Source organism: Haliaeetus leucocephalus, unplaced genomic scaffold (assembly GCF_000737465.1).
Source record: "Haliaeetus leucocephalus isolate CR32 unplaced genomic scaffold, Haliaeetus_leucocephalus-4.0 Scaffold173, whole genome shotgun sequence".
In the NCBI taxonomy this organism is placed as follows: Eukaryota; Metazoa; Chordata; class Aves; order Accipitriformes; family Accipitridae; genus Haliaeetus; species Haliaeetus leucocephalus.
The window spans coordinates 1,929,569-1,948,504 of record NW_010972609.1 but is presented as its reverse complement, the minus strand read 5'-3'; the positions used below and the strand labels follow the sequence as shown (position 1 = coordinate 1,948,504).

Below are 18,936 nucleotides of genomic sequence, written 5' to 3'. Positions count from 1 at the left end.
GCTGCTGCCAGCAGCTCCACCTTGGGACGGCTGTGAGGGACCCGCTGCGGCCGCCCTGGCTGGTTGAACACGCTGAGCCGCTATCGCTGACCTTAGGCACAAGCCTTGGGCTGCTTCAGCCTGAGGCTTGATTTTTTTTTTTTTTTTTTTTTTTTTTTTTTTTTAAGTGCTTACAAGTTTTTTTTTCTCTAACTCAGTGAACGTTAGAGGTCAGACTTCTCAGCTCTCTCAGGAAAGGTTCCTTTGGTGACCTCGGGTTCTCTGTTTTCAGGGTATCGCATCATTTACGTGAACCTTCTCTTTTTGTTCCCTGTTTGTTCAGAGTCAAAAGTGCAGTGGGGTCTCGGAGAGATCCTGCACGCCCAAACTGAGCAGTACTTTAATCATCACTTGTGACTAAGTGTCACTTGCTGTGACTAAGAATTGCAGAATAAATTGGACATCCTTGGAAACATGCAGGGAGAATGTGTGGGTTTTGTTTTAGTTTGGTTTTTTTTTTTTTTTTTAAAAACAGCCTGAAATTGCTAAAGTAACCATTTCTTGGTAATTTCCCTGGTTTTGTTTTATATTAAGAACAGTTGCTTCGATTCTGCCCCTTCAAAATTGTTGGGATCAACGCTAGGCTTGGTGTGTGCTCCAAGAACCTAAAGCTTTTGCTGTCCTTGCTATCCTTTTAACTAATACTGTTCCTTTAAACAACTTTATTTTTATCTCACTGGTGTGTCATGTCTTGAAAAGGTAAGATCTTTATTGCATGAGCCTGGCTTGTCTCCTGTTTATGCTCAGTCTTCTTGCACCGTGGTTCATATCACAATCAGTACAGTGTTGTTGCTTACGCTCAGATAAATAGTGACATTTAAAAACTGTTTGCAGTCTTTGTAGAAAATTGATGCCACTGAATCATGTGGAACATAAAATCGTCTGGGACTCAGATCAGTGGTGTTCCTGGCATTGCATGGAGAACGTTGTGCTAGCCCTGTGACTGACTCTTTCTCACTGTGTCCTGTGCTGTGTTTGCTGTCTCCTGAGAGGGGATGGTATGAAGTGCTCCTTGGGCCTCTTCCCCGGTGTAGGAAGGTTACACTAGCACGTATTTTTCGTATCTCTAGCCCCCTTGGCTTTCTCGGGTTTTTTTCTTCCTTTTTTTTTTTTCTTTCTCATTTTGGCCATAACTGCCTTTGTCTCTCTTGTTGTCTTAATTGCCAGGTGGGTTACTTAAAGGTCCTAATTCAAGTGAACGCGAGTGATTGGCCTTTATGTATACATCTTCATATGGACTGCTTAGTAACGGGGTTTGAAATGTTGCATAGTAACTAATTTGGTGATGTTTTATTTCACTTTGTGTATTTTCACCCCTTTCTGTGTCTTGAACTCTGATCTGTTTGGTATGATAATAATAACTATCAGGACAAATTAAAAAAGGGCTTAATTTTGTTCTCATCTGACTGGAGATTTCTGTTGGTTTTGGAGAGAACAAGATTGATCTAAACCTCAGTACCTTTATTAAACAAAAGTAAAAATGCCTAGAATACTCTTCTCTGATTTTTCCAGCTTCACTTGACTGTACACTTTGTCAAAGAATAATTTGATTGAAGCTCCATTACGATGCATGTAACTTAGGACTTTGTATAGCAATACTCCAGTCTTGTGATAGCTGTTTAACTACTGGTGTAATCTAGCTACTTAAGCTAAACATAAGAGAGAACCTGTACACAAAATACAGAAAGATGCATGATGCGTTTGAGATGATTATTATTTATTTAATTTAATGCACAGTGCTGCTGACAGAGCAAACGTGGCAGGAGCTTTCTTTTTACTTTTTGTGTGTGTACAGTGCCCTTTGCCATGAGAACCACGGTTGTGGAGCTTCTGTTAACTAATAAGCAAGCTGTAGGCTTTATCCAAAATACAGCAAGTGATTCTTCTTTTTTTTTTTAAACTTCATAGGTACTGGAACTGATAATGACCTTTATATAAATCAAGCTGTAGTATTTATTGAAGATGCAATACAGGTAAATATAACTTATTTGTTAGCTATTATGCTTCCTATGCTGGATATTTGTCACACATTTTGCTAGCTTTTAAGTTTTTATGTGTTCAGGTAACATTGTTCAGGTAACTCCATGTAATACTGTCTTGATTTCCAAAGCAAAATTAGAAATCCAAATTCCTGTGGTATGCAAGTTTCAGTGAACTTCTGCCTAGGAGAAACATGTTTTTCCACACAATGAAATAGATAGTGTCTTCTCTTCAAGGTTGTCAAAAGACATGCTGGTTTGTGGGGTGGTTTTTGGTTTGGAGTTTGTGTTTTGGGGATTTTTTTGAGAGTGACTGGCCTTACTGCTGTGAGAAACTATCTGAGCAAACGCTGTAATTTGCCTCTAAATGTGACTACTTGCGTAGCTTAAAGAGCTGGTAGAGTTTAAGGCTAGCTTCAAGCGAGAAGGTGGAACTCTTGTTTCAGCTGTACTTAGTGCCTTTGGAAATATTCATTCTCTCTTTGTCTCTCCTTTACTGGCCGTTACTGCAGATTCCTAGATACTGTTATCTCCCAGTTATTAGTTGCAGGTAGTGGGAATGCTGGAGGGCAGTTCTTGAGCTCTTTTGCTGCATTCAGGTAGCTTTTGGTTGGGAGATTTCTGGGGATCAGATATATTTAAGGTATGCACACCTTTCTGGAACCGGATACTTCTCAGCGGAGGCAGAGTAACAGCAGCCCAGGAGCAGCTGCTGAGGAGGGGCTGAGCAGACTTCAGCAAAAGCAGGCCCGTTCTGAAGAATCACGGGTACTTCCTTGAACTTAAAGCGTGTTTTGTTTGGAGACCTAGGTTGAGGTCTCTTGTATTCAGGACTAAATTCTTTGCGTCTTGTGGCTTTTTGGAGGAGAAAGGCAAAAGAAGATCTGTGAATGGAATGAATGCTAGAAAGGTAACCTAAATGGGTGGACCATTTTGGCAAGTAAGTAGAGTAGGCACTGAATTATTACAGATGTTGTTATTTGTAATGGTGATAATGCTTGCTTCAGATGACTGCCACACAGTTTGATTATCTGTGTAATGGTGCGGTCTTTAGATTAGGAAAACTTCGTTAAAATCTTTCCCGTTGCATATGTGTAGGCTACAGCTATGGTCATTGATGACTGACACTTTATTAACTTGTACAATAATTTCTTTATCTTATTGTGAAACTGGAATTGTCTCAAGACTTGAGCTTTGTTAGTTAGAATTTGGTTTATTTTGGTAACTTGATCTTTGTCTTTGAGACAAACTGAATGTAATGTTTGAATTATCCTTTTTGCTTTCCGCCTTCAGTATCGATCTATAAATCACCGTGTGGACTCCAAATCCCTATGGCTTTATCGATGGTACTATTCAAGAACTTGCCAGTGGTAAGAACTTGGTATTCTTTTTGCTTTTTTGTTTAGGAGTAAGTCTTTATAAAAAATTATTCTTCATCTTTCTTTTTTGCTAAATAATTAGATAATCGTGCTTTTATCCTTATAAGAACTTACTGTAGGAAGCAAGTGGATTGACTACATGTGAGCATGATAGAAGTGGAAAGCAACAAGTTATATGAAAGTGTGGTCATGTAGATGGCTCTTTGGAACAGCTGTAGGACTGTTGCATGAATGGACTATTGGCATGTTTTACAGCAGTGTGTGTTGAGTTTTTCCAGGTGTCTATTTCTAAACATGTTAAATAGTGGTAAGATTGCTTGCTGCTGTTAGTTTCAAAAGAACACCACCTAAGGTTAATTTGGTGGTCAGCAGTTATGTTATTATAATGCAGGCAACAGCATGCTAATCAAGTTCTACGTTTTGATCTAACCCATTTGTGTTAAATACGATATTATAAAGCTTGGTTTACTTCTAAGAAAATTGCTTTACTGTAAGTACTTTGTTATTCTTTTGACTCATTTTGTGGATTTGGTGTTTTTCGGGGCTTGGGTTTTTTTGGTTTGTGTTTGTTTTTTTGGTGTTTTTTTTGTTTGGTTGTTTTGTTTTGGTTTTTTTTTGGTGGTGGTTGTTGTTGTTGTTGTTTTTTAAATTTCATCTCTATCCAAACAGGATTTTGAGTTTAACCATCACTATAATCCTGGCTTTGGCTTTCATTGAAAAGCCTTCTTCGCTTACTGTCACGTCAGATGTACGATACCGCCTTCCTGCGTGGAATCCTCCGTGTGGTCTAACAGAAAGCATTGAGCTTCTTTGCTTTCTTGTGTTCGTGGTTGATGTATCTGTGAAGGTGAGCATCACGTTCATCTCGTATTGAATGAAATACTAGGTGTGTTGTGCAGCTCAGTAGGTATAGTCAGTGTGGCTTTTCTCCGTTTTATATTTTGGTAAATGCAGTAGAGCTGTTATTCAGATCTTGGATTTACATGATGAGGTTGCTTTGCTTTATTAAAGCCTTACTTTCAGAGAAATTAGAAAGTGCATATTTCCTGAATTAAGAAACTTACTGCCTCTTTTTTGTTTTTTTAACCTAAGAAATATAAACTCCTGTTTGTGTGGAATCAGTGACATGAATTTTGCTAATAATACAATGGTTCCGGCTTAGCTGCTTGTATTAGGCTATAAAAATTGGGTTATATAATAATCAAATATATGCCAGTTCATTTAAACAAAATAGAAATAGTCAGAAACTGAGCTTTTCTTTGGGTGTTTGTTTCTGGAAAATCTTTTTATGCTTATTAAATGGACATGTTTCTTGCATTTGAAGGATTCCTCTCGTGTGGACTGTGTGTACCTCTCACTTTTACTGACCTTTATTTAGTTCTAGAAAAATTCTCTGATCCATGTACTTGTGCTTGGATTTCAGGGAGCTTTTTATGACACTGGTGTAAAATTACAAATACTTGGTAAACAATTGGTGCTGACTTATTAGGGCATTAGAATTTATTATTAAAGTAAGTTGTTCGTTTGTTTGTTTTCAGAGTTACTTAATTGGATGGGAAGAATTTTGGAAGAATAAATGGCTAATGGCTTATATACTGACATTAATTGTTTCCCTTACTGATTGGGTTGTATCACTGAGTTTTCTCTGCGCAGAGGTAAGAACTGCTTTCTGCAGAAACAATCAGCAACTTAGTTGTGGAGAGTGGCAAAGGAGAAGAACCTGCAAAGCGATAGTCAGCAGGGTGTATGTGGCATATTGGAGAATTAGGGGAAGAGGGTGAGGTGGTTCATTTTTGGTCTTTGATAGCTGGGTAAATACACTGAAACACAGAAAATGTTTGGTGTAATGTAGCTTCTCAAGGGATTCTCTTTGATTCTTAATATAAGATGTGAGTTCATTGGTAAAATTAAATAAGGCTTTGTTGCTGTCAGCAGTCAAAGAGTATAGAGGAAACTCTGGTTGCATAGCACCAATTCTGTCATACAGTTGGAGAATGATGTTCTTGATTCAACGGCAGTGTCTATGTAGTGATGTGTAAGTAAAAGGTAATTGTGTAGTTTAATAACTGCTTTCTAAGATGAAGCTGTGTTGTGTTCAAAACAATTGTGTCCTGAGAGGAATGTCAGTTTTGTGAAACAGTTCTGAAAGTGTCCTCCTTTAGGTAATATTGCAATCTGTCAATTGATTTTCTCTGCCATGACAACTCTGCATGAAATTAGTTGTTATTCACTTACAATCATCATTAAGAAAATACTAATTTGGTGAAAATGCTGGGAAGCGAAAGAGGCAGAAATGTTGAATGTTGCTTCTTATGTTCTTGTGTCAAAGCCATTATCTGTTCATTTATCTTCAGATAACTTTCAATCCTATTTCAAATTATTGGCTGTATTAGTCAGGATTAGGCTGGCTGCAGTTGCAACTATTAGTAACACACTGTTTAGTTGTTCATGCTTCAGTGGTCATAGTTGACCACTGGTCACTGCTGACCAGGATGTGATGTACTATCAGAGAGATGATCCTAAAATGTTGAAAGAACATGTCACTTAAGCTTACAAGCATCTAACTATAAGAAAAATGCCTATGTCCTTTTCATATTCAAGCCAAATAAATATAATGTGGCTGAAAGAATTTAATTGTCTGGGATGAAGATTGTACTTACAACATGGGGAAGAAGTGATTGTGAAGTTTTTGGGTATGATGGCGGACAAGTAGTTTGAACAGGAGCCTCCCATACAAAGCAGTGGCAGAAGGAGCATTTTAACTGCTGGGATGTACGAACAAGGGAATAGTGAGGAAGAAAGTGATTTTTTTTTGTTGTTGTTATGTGTGGCCTTGAGAAGACTAATCCTAAAATGCAGGATGGTGAAATACTTCAAGTAGCTGATAAGTCACAGAAGTATCTTGAAGGCTGGCAAGTGTCTTGAATGCAAGAATCAAACAGCTTAATTGCTTTAGTGTATGTTAAGGAAAATAAAGGCAATAACCTGTTTGAGTCTTGTCAGAGGCAGAAAATGATCGGTAATTAGCAGGCCCTTTAATTATAAAAAGGCTGAAAATTGAAATCAAGCACTTATTTTCAAAATGTGCATCTGTTGTTACTGAAAGTAGTTTGCTATTAATTCCCTTCTTGAAATGCACCTTGGCAGAAAATATTAAAATGCCATCTCTTGACCTGCTTGTTTTGTCTACCCAGCAGTGAAGTTAGATTGTTTATAATTAGTGGCCTGATGAGGCTATTGAAATGCAATGTGCTTTTTTAAAGCAATCTCTCAAGCTATTAATGAGGCACCTGTATGTATAAAATCTTTTGTGTGCTTTGTGACTTCAGTGGGACAAATTTAGCTTCTGAGGACAGCCTTTTTATGTTACACTGTTGACTTTGTTGATACGTGTATCAGTGGTTTTTGACAAACTTGTATGAAAAATATTTGTGGTGTTTAGTCTTACGGGAACTCAGTATCTGATCCATTGTCTTGTTTTTTACAGGATGTGAGAATAAGAAGAATTCTTCGTCCTTTCTTTCTCCTTCAGAATTCTTCTATGATGAAGAAAACATTAAAAAGTATCAACAGCACATTGCCTGAAATGGCAAGGTAGGTAATAGCATAGAAAACCTCCTTTCACAGCAAATGTGTAGTTACCATTAGTATTCTGCAGTGACACCTGATGGTCTAGCTAAGTGGTTGGTGAGATCTGGTAGTAATGGATGAAGTGTTGTGTTAACCCTTTGGTTCCTTTAGTCTGTAAAATTTCTCTAGAATGCATGTGATGTGACTCTGTATGTGCCAGATAAGGTTTTTGATGCTAGTTGAGTGTTTTTTTTTAATTCTGTATGTGTTACATACAGCCCTTTTGTAAGGGAAGAACTGAGGCATCGCCTGGGCAAAGGTCTATGCTGTGTAGCTTCTCAGAGGTATGGGTAGACACACATGTACTTGTCTTCCAGTCATGAGTGCCACACAACAAATAACTCTTTCTTTATACCTTCAAAGTGCTTCAGCTTTTTCATTTCTAAATGGTTTTGGCCATATATGTGTTAAATTTTACTGTCATTAGAAATGTTGAACGGGAAACCCCACTGGTGAAATCGTAACCAGGCAGCTTGATGCTTTTTGAAAGAGATCGCTTCCTGTGACAAGGGTTGCGTGTATGTACAGCTTATAGAACTCACTGGCCTTGCCTCTTAGTTTTTAACTAACAAGTCCCAGGGGGATCAAAGGTGTATGCAAGCCAAGATGTTGTATTTTGACCAGAGGGTATAAATACAGTCCTAACTTTAGCAAAACAAGTGTTAAAATCTCATTGACCTCACAACTGTCTAAGCTCGTGCTGAGGAGTCATGAACAAGTGTGATTCTTATTCTGAATCAAAGCTTAGATCATCTTCTGTTAACTCCATATAGCTTCTTAAAAATACCCATGGTTTTCTTTATATGGCATTCTTTTGCATTTTTAGCAGAGGGTATTAAGAATAAGATAAAGTTGGTATTAATGCATATGATACGTTTTCTTTCCAACAGTGTTGTTCTACTACTAGCTGTTCATCTGTCTCTCTTTACCATGTTTGCCATGCTGCTGTTTGCTCGAACAAAGGTAACCAATTATATTTATGTGTTGGTAGATCTCAGTGTTTTGGTTTTTTCTTTACTTGCATAGCTGCTGCATGTCTAGTTTTATAATCCAACTAGTGAAACTTGTTTCCCTCGAAAAGGTCATGTTACCTTGTCAAGCTTACTGGGATGAGTTTAAAGTTCATTTAGGGATATTTAACCTGTGCATAGTATCCATGCTGTTTCTGTAAGCGTGCATTAGAAGGCCCCTCAGAATAGTGTTAATATCTCTTCATCCTGTAGTGAAGAATTTTTTCCAGTCTCTACTTTGCTGCTTAAGTGATAATGCTCCTTCCTACTCCACAACTGAAATCTTTGACTCTTGCTGTATGCTGTGGCATATTATTTTATCAATCTAGCTCCACTGCTCAGAGTGAAGTTAGATGGTTCCATACTAAAATGTGATCAACATCTTTGTTTATGGTCCTGCATGTTACTGGTACTGATGCCATTATCACGGGTGTGAAATTGAAAGTCTGTTTATACAAGAGACTTCCTTATACAGTTCTCCAGTTTGATCTTTTGAGTTACTTTCTCTGCTTTTGTTGAAACAACCTATGCTGTTCTGTGTCCAAAGCTCTTAATCTTGTCACTTTTTTGTTTATATAATCACTCATTTCTCTTTACCTTTTCCTTATCTAGCTTTTTGCTAAGTTTAGTTTCTTCTGTGTTTTCTTATCTTCCGATACTGGTATCCCTGGCCGTTCCTTGGTAGGTTTTTGCCTGGTTTTGCCTGCAGCACTCTGATGTTTTGGTTTCTGATCTCTTTGTTTCTTCCTCTGTTTTTTCTCTTCCCGCTTCCGAAAATCAAATTTGAAATATTGTGGTTAAAAATCACTTTTGTGTTCCAGTGCTCTTGGTATGTTCCCTCTCTCCTAAACTTCCTGTATCTTACTGTATCATACTTGGATTTTTTTTTTGTCCTTACTTTTTAAGGCCTTCTATAACTGTGCTCCTGTGAGCACAGAGATTTGTTGCGTATTTCTCCCAGTAATTTTAGTCCTCTCCTTAATCTCAGTTTAGCACCTTCATTCCTACTGCAATTTGCACTTGAGCCTGCCTCTAGTCTTCCTTACAATCAGCAAATTCCTTGAATTCCCATGTCATAGAATTTCTGAAATTAGAAGCAGAGCTCTGTTTTTCCCCTTTGTTTAGTTGCATGCTGAATCTTTGTATTAACTCTGTATGTCACATCTAATTTTAGTTATGAGCTATCCCAGCAGATGGGAATATAACTTGTATACCTGAACCAGTCAAATTTGTATATATTTAAGTGAAAAATAACAAATTAGAGAGCAGTCTTTCTTTCCTTTTTTGATTTGCTAGTCTAATACCCTTTCAAACTAATTGTATCTAACCAGGCAAAATACTGGAAGCGAGTTCTAAAAATACATTTAGTAATGAAATTCATGCCTCTAGATTTTTGCCTTGTCTTGTGTATGTCCTCTAGAGGTACATTTTTTCCAGTCTTTGCAGCAAATTCAAGGGCTGTTTGTTCTGTGCTGCATGATTTGTGTTTGTATTGTTTGCACTCTGCATCTTTTTCTAGCTGTCTCTACTTGAACTTGGGGAAAAAAGTAAAATGATGCAAGATCAGCCTCCCAGTGTGTTTTTTATGAAAATTCTGATACTATCAGAGCTTTAGCAGATCATCTGATGTTTCCACTGAGCCACAAAATAATTTTTATGACCTTAGTTACCAAAGTATTTGCAAATATTTTTTTGGTGCTGTAGCACTGATCTTTTTTTGTTTGTTTGTTTGTTTGCTTTTGTTTTTTTTCCCAATATGTTTAAGCTCTATGTGATGTTTTCATTGATACTGCACATAGCATTTTGAATCTTCATTCTCTTCAAAACAGAACAGTTGCATGTTTTCCACCTGCCCAACAACTCCTGTAATGTGCACTAATGCTGGCTATAGTGTATTGCTTTATATTGTGTGATCTTATTTGTTGTAAATATTTATTTCCTCTAAAATAAGATGAGGACTATACTTGTACTCATATTTTAAGTACATCTTCATGTACGTTATTGCAAAGAGACCTAAAACTTGTCTGGCTGTGTTCTGTGTAGATGTTACTGTAATTAAACAGAGCCCCTTCAGTATGTAAGGGGATAACTGGGGAAAGGGGAAAACCTCTGGTCTGAGTAGTGGTATTAATTTTTGTGCAAATAACTAATTCAGAGGATGTTAAGTTTTCCATCTGAAAGTCAAAGGGGAAGCGAGAGACATTTCATGCACAGAGTATGCTAGTCGAGCTGTAGGTGTTTGAGAGGAGGTCAACATCTATAGGCAAGGATCTTTTGTAACACAGTAGTTACTGAGGGAGCTCCTCATTACTGAGGAAGCTGTTTTGTTTTTGTTCTTCAGTGCAGACAAGATCTATTTTAATATTGTCCTCAAATTGTATTCTACTTTTGGACAACTCCTGGAGTGTAGGCCAAGAGTATACAATTCAAGGTGGTTAGGTTTCCATCTATGCCAAGTTACAGCATGCTGTAGCTGGAATAACAAAGGAAGCAGCTTCTGTTCTATGCTAAATTTTATAATACAAGTTGATACTGAAGGTGGTATTAGTCTGTGATTTTTTTATTTTATTTTTTTTATTTTTAAATCATGTTTAGGGAATCTTTTTATCTCCAGTACACTAATATCTCTTGAAGGCTGAGAGGTGATGCTTTTTATATCAGTCAAGGGTGGCTTCAGATTCCTGTATTGTCTGTTTGTGACACTATTGTTCTTCCTGGATTTGAGGTGCTAGCTAGACATGACTTCTCTATTGAGCTTCCTGTGTATGTCTTAGCTTTCTGTTCTTATGTTTTTATCGGCTGTTAATAACTGAAGTGAGTGCACTGTATTCCTACACATTGTCCTATTTTTTTATGCTTGCCTCGTGCTTTTTCATGGGGTAGATTTGATTGTGTGTGTAAGAAATAAATTTTTCACTGATCTCTTTTTTTTTTTTTTTTCTTTTTAAAATTTTTTGTTCCCTTTTCTTCGTAAGACAGTCTTAGTGAATCTTCAGTGTTTCTCTAACAATGAGCATCTCTTTGACTAGGATGGCCAGCAGGATAAGGAGTGGGTGGGGTATTTCCGGAATTTGCCAGAGTCGCTGACATCACTGCTGGTCCTGCTAACTACTGCAAATAATCCTGATGGTGAGCAGTCTTTCAGAAATAACTCTTGTCTTTCTTTTCAAAGAGTAATAGAGTAAGGTTATCTTCAGGCTACTATAACTATTGTTTCAGCTGATAGTTCTTAGTACAACCAGAGGAAGGTTATGTAAAGATTTTTCATGCCTTTAGTAACTTGATTCTTGCCTTTCCTTTGGAATTATATATGCAACTCTAAAGTGGAGCTATATAAGAGCTTTTGGCAATTGTCAAAAACTGATAGAACTCTCCAGTTTTCATCTTAAGCATTAAATTCTTATTTCCTTTTTTGTTAAATCTGATACAGTGATGATTCCTGCATATTCTAAGAATCGAGCATATTCAATCTTCTTCATACTCTTCACTGTATTAGGTAAGTTACCTCTTGTCTTCAGTAATTTAAATGCACTTTAAGTTTGACACTTGTGCTTACCAGCTGCAGCGTGGTTTGTTTTTCTAGGAAAGTTTAATCATAAATTTCTCTTTTTCTATGTTTCTTCCAATTACTGTGTAGTGTCTTGTAAGATAATTCTTATGGAAGGTACTTATGGTTTGGGTTTTTTTCAGTAATGTATCATAGGGGAGTAGATACATTACAGTATATTCAAAAATTAAAAACATTTTGGAAATCAAACACAAAAAACCTAATCCTTTTTAAATTTTACATCTGATTTACTATATACATTGAAACTTCTTTGAGAAACAGATATGTATACTAATAATTCTTACTGCCTCTTTTTCTCTGATAGGCAACTTGTTTCTAATGAACTTGCTTACAGCAATAATATACAACCAGTTTCGAGGATACCTTCTGGTGAGTAAAGTATTCCTAATTTCTGTCTTCTACCATAGCCTTAACAATGTGAAGCCCTGAGTATTAAAAGTTTTCAACTGTGTTAAAGCAGTGTGCCCATCCTAGTTGTAGATACGGTTTTAAGATACTAAAGGCTCTTTCCTGTAGATTCTTTTCCCCATCTATGCTGTTGTAGCTTGATCCCCTTCCATGACAAAATTACCTGCTTGTATACTTCCATGTAGGCTGTGTATCTGCAACTTTGACTATTATGGGGGGGGGAGGGGGGATCAAACTATTATAAAACTGAACAAGGACAAGTGAACAAGTAACTTAAACTTGGTCTCTGAAAAGAAAACCTGCTGTACTATTTGAGTAGCTATTGTTGCAGCTTGTAGCATTTAATTTCTCTGAGTAGAACACCATTAGAAGCCTTCAATAAAAAAGAATCACTGACTAAAACATCTTTGTGTTTGGTATTTTTTACTGCATCCTTACCATGATGGGTGGGTGTGATGTTAGAATGATTAGGGCAGTCTGCTGCCTCTAAAAGATGGACTTGAGCCTTGTAATTGACTTGTACCAGAAACAGTTGCCAGTAGGTATAGTAGTTATTCTTGGTAGTATTCAGTCTCAAATAAAAGGAACCTGTGCTTACCCTCCATGCAATACCAGTCATCCGTGTAATACTTTAATGTGCTTCTGGAAGATGCCTGATCATATGTGATTCTCTCCATTTTGTGGAATGTGAATCTCATTTGTAGTGTAATGATCTCTTTTGATTCAGGTGTCTCTATTAGAGAAGTAAAAGCTGACAAAGTCAGTGTACTTTTGCATGTTTTTCAAGGAGTGTGCAATCTGTGGTGATGATTAAACTCATCACTAAAAGATTTCTTTCCTTTGTTAACAAGCTGTGCGATGTGCATTGTTGCATTACGTACACCAGTTGTTTAGTCTCCAACTGGGAGTGTAGTCTGGATTCCCCTAGCAGGAAATAATGTAAGTGCTTTTGTTTTTTTTGTGAGATAGTGCAGTTGAACAATCTAGGAGGAATTGTAATAAGCTGAAGCGAGAGCATTTTAGAAAGCAAAGTCAGTCAAATGAAAGATCATCTCAGTTACTTCCAATAAAATGTACTTCATCCAAGAAGTTAAATTTGTGACTTCCCTATTGCTATTACAAAAAGTAGTAACTGACTGGATAGGTGGTGGCAGGAAGAGGCTGCATGGGTGCAGCTGGAGAACTCTAGAACTGGGTTTATCTCCAGCAATGAATACAGAACATCCAAGGTGCTTAGCAGTTAACACACCTGGTAGATTAGTAGAAATAACACAGTGCTAGGCTAAGTATTAATGGTTATCACACTGATGGCACACAACTGAATCGTTGGTCAGGCAGTTATCAGTCAAAAGGGAGCTGTCAGTCTTTTGCTCCTCAGAACAGGCTGAGTCTTGATCAAACTGTCTTCAAACTGTTTTGAGTTTTTTATTTGAGCTTTGTAACTTCCATGGTGAAATTTTTCTCTCAAGTCTTGAGTTAGTTCTTCAACAGTTTCACTTCCAGCTTTACTTTCCTCTTGCATATTTTATAAAAATTCACAGTCAACAGCAATGTTTTTGGTAAAGCTGAGTCAGGGTAGCACTATGCAAAAGCACTGGAGTCTGACAGCTAAGCCTCTGGGCTGTATGTTAAGCTTTTTTCCCTTTCTGCCAGTACAGTGATGGCCTCTGTAGCTTGGAATGAAGAGCGGTTCCTGACTGCGTACATTCCAACTGGTCTTTTCTCATGCCTATACTTTCCTTCAGGCTTCGGAGCAGGGGAAACTCGGTGACTTTGATATTGGGTGTGATTTCCCCCTTGCTTTACATATGGTCTTATAGTTCCTTCATTGTTTACTTCTCCCTTTATATATAGTGTTATAGTTTCTTCTCATTACTTACGTAGTTCAATAGTTCATTCAGCCCTTGAGAGGAGTGGAGTTGAGGGCTTGAGGGGGAAAAGTGAAATAATAGCTGCTCTAGTAGGGCTCCAGAGAGAAGGTTAAGTTTGTTGAATGGTAAGCCTTAGGCAATATTACACAAAAGGAATGGCCCCCACCCTCTTGTGGGAGAGGGGTGTTTAAACCTAATATGTGGAAAGAGGAATTTTTGTAATTCTTTACTCCTGCTCTGTTTCCTCCCATCTTTCTCAATTTTCTGCTTTCCTATGTGAGAGCATGCCATAATCTTGACTCCCAATAAAGTAGCTGAGTTTGAAAGTGATTACTGTGGGGAAAAAAATGAAGCATGAAAAACTGTGTCTCTGTCTTTCTTCTTTTTGGCAAGAAGCTGGAGTTGGACAAGCTGTCTAACTTATCTTTGCACAGTAGTATGAATTTCTGTGAACACTCGAGCTTTGCTGTTGCCATTGTGTCCAGAACAGGCATGTGCCTATGCAATCCAGAATTAAAAATAAACTGTGACCTGGATGTTTACTTGAACTCCAGGGACTTGTTTGCTTGCTTCCTTCCCTCTCGTACACAGAGTTCTTGAAGGGAGCGAGGCCTAGGGAAGTCTCCTGTTCTGATCTCTAATCGCAAATCTGGGTTGTGTGCCAGAGGATCAGTACATTATCTGACCATAGGACATAGTACTGCACGAGGAGCTGGGTAACCCTGATCTTCCCCAAGTCCTTTTGGTAGGAATGGGCTTAATTGATTTCAGCCTACGACTCTTCATGGTATTCCTTTTAAACTGTGGAGTGTCTGTCAGGTTGGGCCCAGTATCTGGACAACTAGATTTAGTGGCTAATGACAGGGACTTTGGTGGTGGGAGAAAGAAAACAGTATTTTGCCGTCCTGAAAAAAAATATTTTAGTTGAACAGATATGGCCCTTTCTGAGACTTGCAATAGGTTCTAAGGGCTCGGCAAGTATTTTACAGGTCTTACTTGTGTCGTATGGTTGGATTTTCTTTAAACAAGTGCAAGTAAATTGTCTCCTTACTGTCCAGAAATCGGTTCAGTCCTCCCTCTTCAGGAGGCGACTGGGAATCCGGGCTGCATTTGAAGTGCTTTCTTCCCTGAAAGAGACTCCTGCTAATGCACAACAGTAAGTGAAGAATGTTGAAACAGTAGATTGTCTGGGAGAAGAGAGCAGATTTTTGCTTGTCCTCCTTTGTTTAGTATATTTACTGAGGATCCCTTCTTGAAAAATGGCACTTTGTTGCTCATCTCTTATTTTTATTCTTTAACTGGATGTTTATAACACACAGTTTGGGACTCTTATGGGGTCTGTTCCCTTTTTATTTCTACTTCTAGTTTTATCTGCTTTTCAGAAAGGGAAAGAGGCAGGAATGCATTTGCAACAGCTTTTTTTTGCCATCAAGACAGTTACCTGTTTCAGGGCCCATCCTATTTTCTTTTAAATAGGTCGTATGTCAGTGTTGGGGCCTTACTACAAGTGCTGCAGAAAGTTGAAATGGATTGTCGCTGCAAGCAAGCCATCACGAGAGTAAGAACTGGATTTTCCTAGTCTTTATGTTGGTGAATGTCAAACGCTCTGACGGGACAGCTGTGGAAACTGAAATTTCCTTAATCATGCCATTGATCTAGGAGTAGTAGTTTCAGCTCAGCTTTCTTTATGCTGCTTTCTTTAAGTGTGAACAGAGGCCTGGTTCAGTGTCTGTTTATGTTTTGGTCTTCAGAACAAAAACAGTCTCTAGGCAGTGATTTCATCTTAAGATTTCTACTCCTTGGTTGGTGTGATGAGGAATGCATTTACCTGTAGAGAGGTGTAGACTAATGAAAACTCTTCTTTTGCAGGGCTAATTATTTCATTTGTTTTACTTTCTCTTTGGAAGCAAGGCATTTCTCACTGTGGTCTAGAGCTGCTGTCTATAGCAGCTTCCCTCTACCATTTGAAAATGCCTCTTTCCACTGGATTTTAGTTGTACGGCTCCCTGTAGGTATTAATACTTGTATTAGGATAAAGGGAGAGTGGCTTTGCTTAACTGAAGACTTAATTAAAGGTACTGTTCATGCCATGATTTTCAGAGATTAGGGAAATTATTTGGCTCTAATAAGAGATATGGAGATTATTGGTGTGGTTTCAGGAAAAATTATCTAAAGGTAATGTTGCTTTTTGAGAACAACACTGCAGCAGGATTTGGAAAATCCATGTTGTAAGATCTTCTGCCAAAAGGAAGTGGCAGTTCAGAGCTGATGGTTATAGCATCAGCAGTTGGCTGGCTCCAATGTGAAGAAGGTTGGAAGTAGAATGAAGAGGTATGCGTGTATTGCTTCCAGTTGTTGCCTGGGATAGGGGACATGTGAACAGAGTTGCCTGAAAATAAATACCCTGCTCTGTAGTTATGCTGAGCTGTCCCTTGCATTGTTAGTTAGGGAAGCAAATCCAAGTTTTAGTTTTTCTTTTGGTTGTTAGTGGGTTTTTTCCATTTCTTTTGTTGCTGTGTCTGCTACAGTTGCAGTTAGTGTTTAGCATGCTATAGAACTGTCTTCATCATGTTCCAATTTTTGAAATAATTCCATCCATTCAGGCACTAACTTCCTTAGAACAGTGATAACTGACATAGTATCTTCATTTGTTGGATCATAACATAGTAATGGCAATACTAGATGAGACTAAAAATTCAAGTATGTCAAAAGAGCATGCTCCTTCTTAAGCAGCATGTGATCCCAGAGAGAGAAAATAGAAAAGGTGAGACAAATCCCACAGTCACATGGCAGTTTTGTGTTAAAGCAAAGCAATATCGAAGCTCTCTCTAGTACCTTGATGTGGGTTGTATTACTTCTCTGTTCCTAGACTTATAAGATAGTCTGAGGATGTTGGCAGTCTTTGAAGCTGCATCTATTGCAGGTGTTGATCTGAATGTTTCTCTTTCATGTGAAGTCACTCAAAATGTGCTCCTGTGACCAGCTGTCAGCTACCCAGTTTCAGAAGCTCTTTGAAGAACTAGACAAAGATGCCATTAAGCAAGTAAGTATCTGACAATCATTTATAAAGTGTCATAAGTTGAGTGTGGTCTTGTGCAAAAATAAGTGCTGGTATTCTGCTGTCAAGCCTATGAACAAACTTCACAACTTGTTGAATGCAAGGCGAAATCAAGTGTCATTGATTTTTAAGTTGTTCATGGATTGTTCTTATAGTCACAAACAGTATTGCTTTGTGGGCTTTTACAGCATTAGTTTGGGATTGCCAGGTAGTGTTAAATATACAAAATGTGTGGCTGTTTAATATGTCAGCATTTTTAAGTATCTTGGCCAGGCAAAACAGACGAGGGCTCTGTGTATTTTTTTTTTTTAATAGGAAGATTCATTACAAGGAAACAAGGTATAGGAGTTAGACTTTTAGCATAGCGTTTCTGAAAAGTGCCGTGGAGAAATGAGTACCTCTGTAGTAAATTGTTTTTGATGAAATGTGAGGGATTTGTCTTGTTGTGACAGTCCTATATTAAACCAATGCATCTCGGCTATATATTAGTCTTTGCAGGGTAACAAATACTCTTAGGCAAAGTCTTTTCTCCAGTCCCTGAACAAAGAATGAAATGTGGATTCTTGAAGTGTTCAGATGAAGATGGGCAGAAAGCAGTCTTTTCCACTTGGAGAAAGAAAAAAAAAAAAAAAATCAAACTTTTTGAGGGTTAGGAAATGTTCTCTTTTATGTTTGCATGTAAATAAGACTTCTGAATCTTTTAAGGGAGATTAAATGTTGGGAAATGGGGAAGGAACGTATACAATTAGTAGCTTGGTGTTTAGTTTTACCTGCTTGGGCCACTGGAGAGAGGTTGGATCATCTCCCTTCTTTGCCATTATCTTGTGTTGTGCCATAACTGTCAACCCATTTGCTAATCAGAAATGATCTCTTGCTGCTAAGAGCCAGAGCTTGAAAACGCTTGCTTACCGAAATGTCAAAATTAGCATGTGGCCTTGACATTTTGCTTTGAAAATGTCTGTTTCTCAAATTTGAGATTGGGTGTGTTTTTCCTGCATTATTATTAAAATGCTTACACTTTCTGTCTCAGCAAATCCTTTGTGTTCTTTTCAGCATCCTCCCAGTCCGGAGTACCAATCCAATTTTATGCAGAAAATGCAGTTTGCCTTTGGCCACGCCTACTTTGGCTACTTGGGGAATGTTGTAGCCCTTGCAAACATTATTTCTATCTGTGTAAGTAAAAGGTTTGGGGTTTTTTGGTTGGTTGGTTTGGGTTTTTTTTTTGTTGTTTGTTTGTTTGTTTTGGTTTTTTTCCTCTGCTACAAACTTCAGTTCTGTTTTTGTTCTTTAGTCTCTGTTCTGATCCCCACTTTTTGTAGCAGATGTCCATGTTTGGCATGCTTTAGTCATGCAAAGTCTGAGGAGAGAATACCTGCAGTTAAAAAATATATTCTGAACTGCGTGAAAAGGTCTGTGCAAAGCATAAAAGACTGTTCTTATGCTTAAAAATCTGTTTTATGCAGCAGTAAAGCAGTGGATTCGTAAAATATTTCTTCTTGTTTAAGGTGGTTTTGGTGATGGATGCAGATAAGCAGCCGTCTGAAAGAGATGACTTTTTCCTGGGGGTAAGATGCAACAGATTCCTACAGGTATTGCTGTTCCCTCGGGTGTCAATAAATCTAATAATTATTTTTATTTTGGGGTAAAGGCTATCAACTGCTTCTTCATCCTATACTATCTGCTGGAAATGTTGCTGAAAATCTTAGCACTGGGCTTGAAAAGATACTTGTCATACCCAAGCAATAGATTTGATGGACTTCTGACTGTAATTTTGCTGGTAAGCTTTTTGTTAACCTTTGTATTCCTGGATGTGTTGACCAGTATGATTAGGAACTGCGAGAGCTTTTTATTCAACACTAATATGCCAAGTTAAACAGCATGAGCCAGTGTTGTGGTTTTCAGTGGCTTGAACATTTTGGTGGCACATGGTTCTCTTAGGGTCTCCTTTCTGGAGGTAGGCTTTTTTAAATTGATGGAAATTTGGTGAGCTTTCT

At 37.9% G+C, this 18,936-nt stretch overlaps 1 protein-coding gene across 1 annotated transcript in view; it reads left to right on the top strand.

The window, feature by feature from the left end:
• TPCN2 (two pore segment channel 2) overlaps positions 1 to 18,936 on the top strand; it is a 30,542-nt gene that overhangs the window by 371 nt on the left and 11,235 nt on the right. Inside the window, exons 2-16 of the mRNA XM_010563693.1 lie at positions 1,948 to 2,012; positions 3,312 to 3,388; positions 4,067 to 4,244; positions 4,936 to 5,052; positions 6,885 to 6,991; positions 7,918 to 7,990; positions 11,067 to 11,166; positions 11,468 to 11,533; positions 11,910 to 11,974; positions 14,943 to 15,040; positions 15,361 to 15,442; positions 16,841 to 16,927; positions 17,996 to 18,115; positions 18,448 to 18,507; positions 18,591 to 18,719. Coding sequence (XP_010561995.1) covers positions 1,948 to 2,012; positions 3,312 to 3,388; positions 4,067 to 4,244; positions 4,936 to 5,052; positions 6,885 to 6,991; positions 7,918 to 7,990; positions 11,067 to 11,166; positions 11,468 to 11,533; positions 11,910 to 11,974; positions 14,943 to 15,040; positions 15,361 to 15,442; positions 16,841 to 16,927; positions 17,996 to 18,115; positions 18,448 to 18,507; positions 18,591 to 18,719 — 1,424 coding nt within the window. The remainder of the gene's footprint in view (positions 1 to 1,947; positions 2,013 to 3,311; positions 3,389 to 4,066; positions 4,245 to 4,935; positions 5,053 to 6,884; positions 6,992 to 7,917; positions 7,991 to 11,066; positions 11,167 to 11,467; positions 11,534 to 11,909; positions 11,975 to 14,942; positions 15,041 to 15,360; positions 15,443 to 16,840; positions 16,928 to 17,995; positions 18,116 to 18,447; positions 18,508 to 18,590; positions 18,720 to 18,936) is intronic.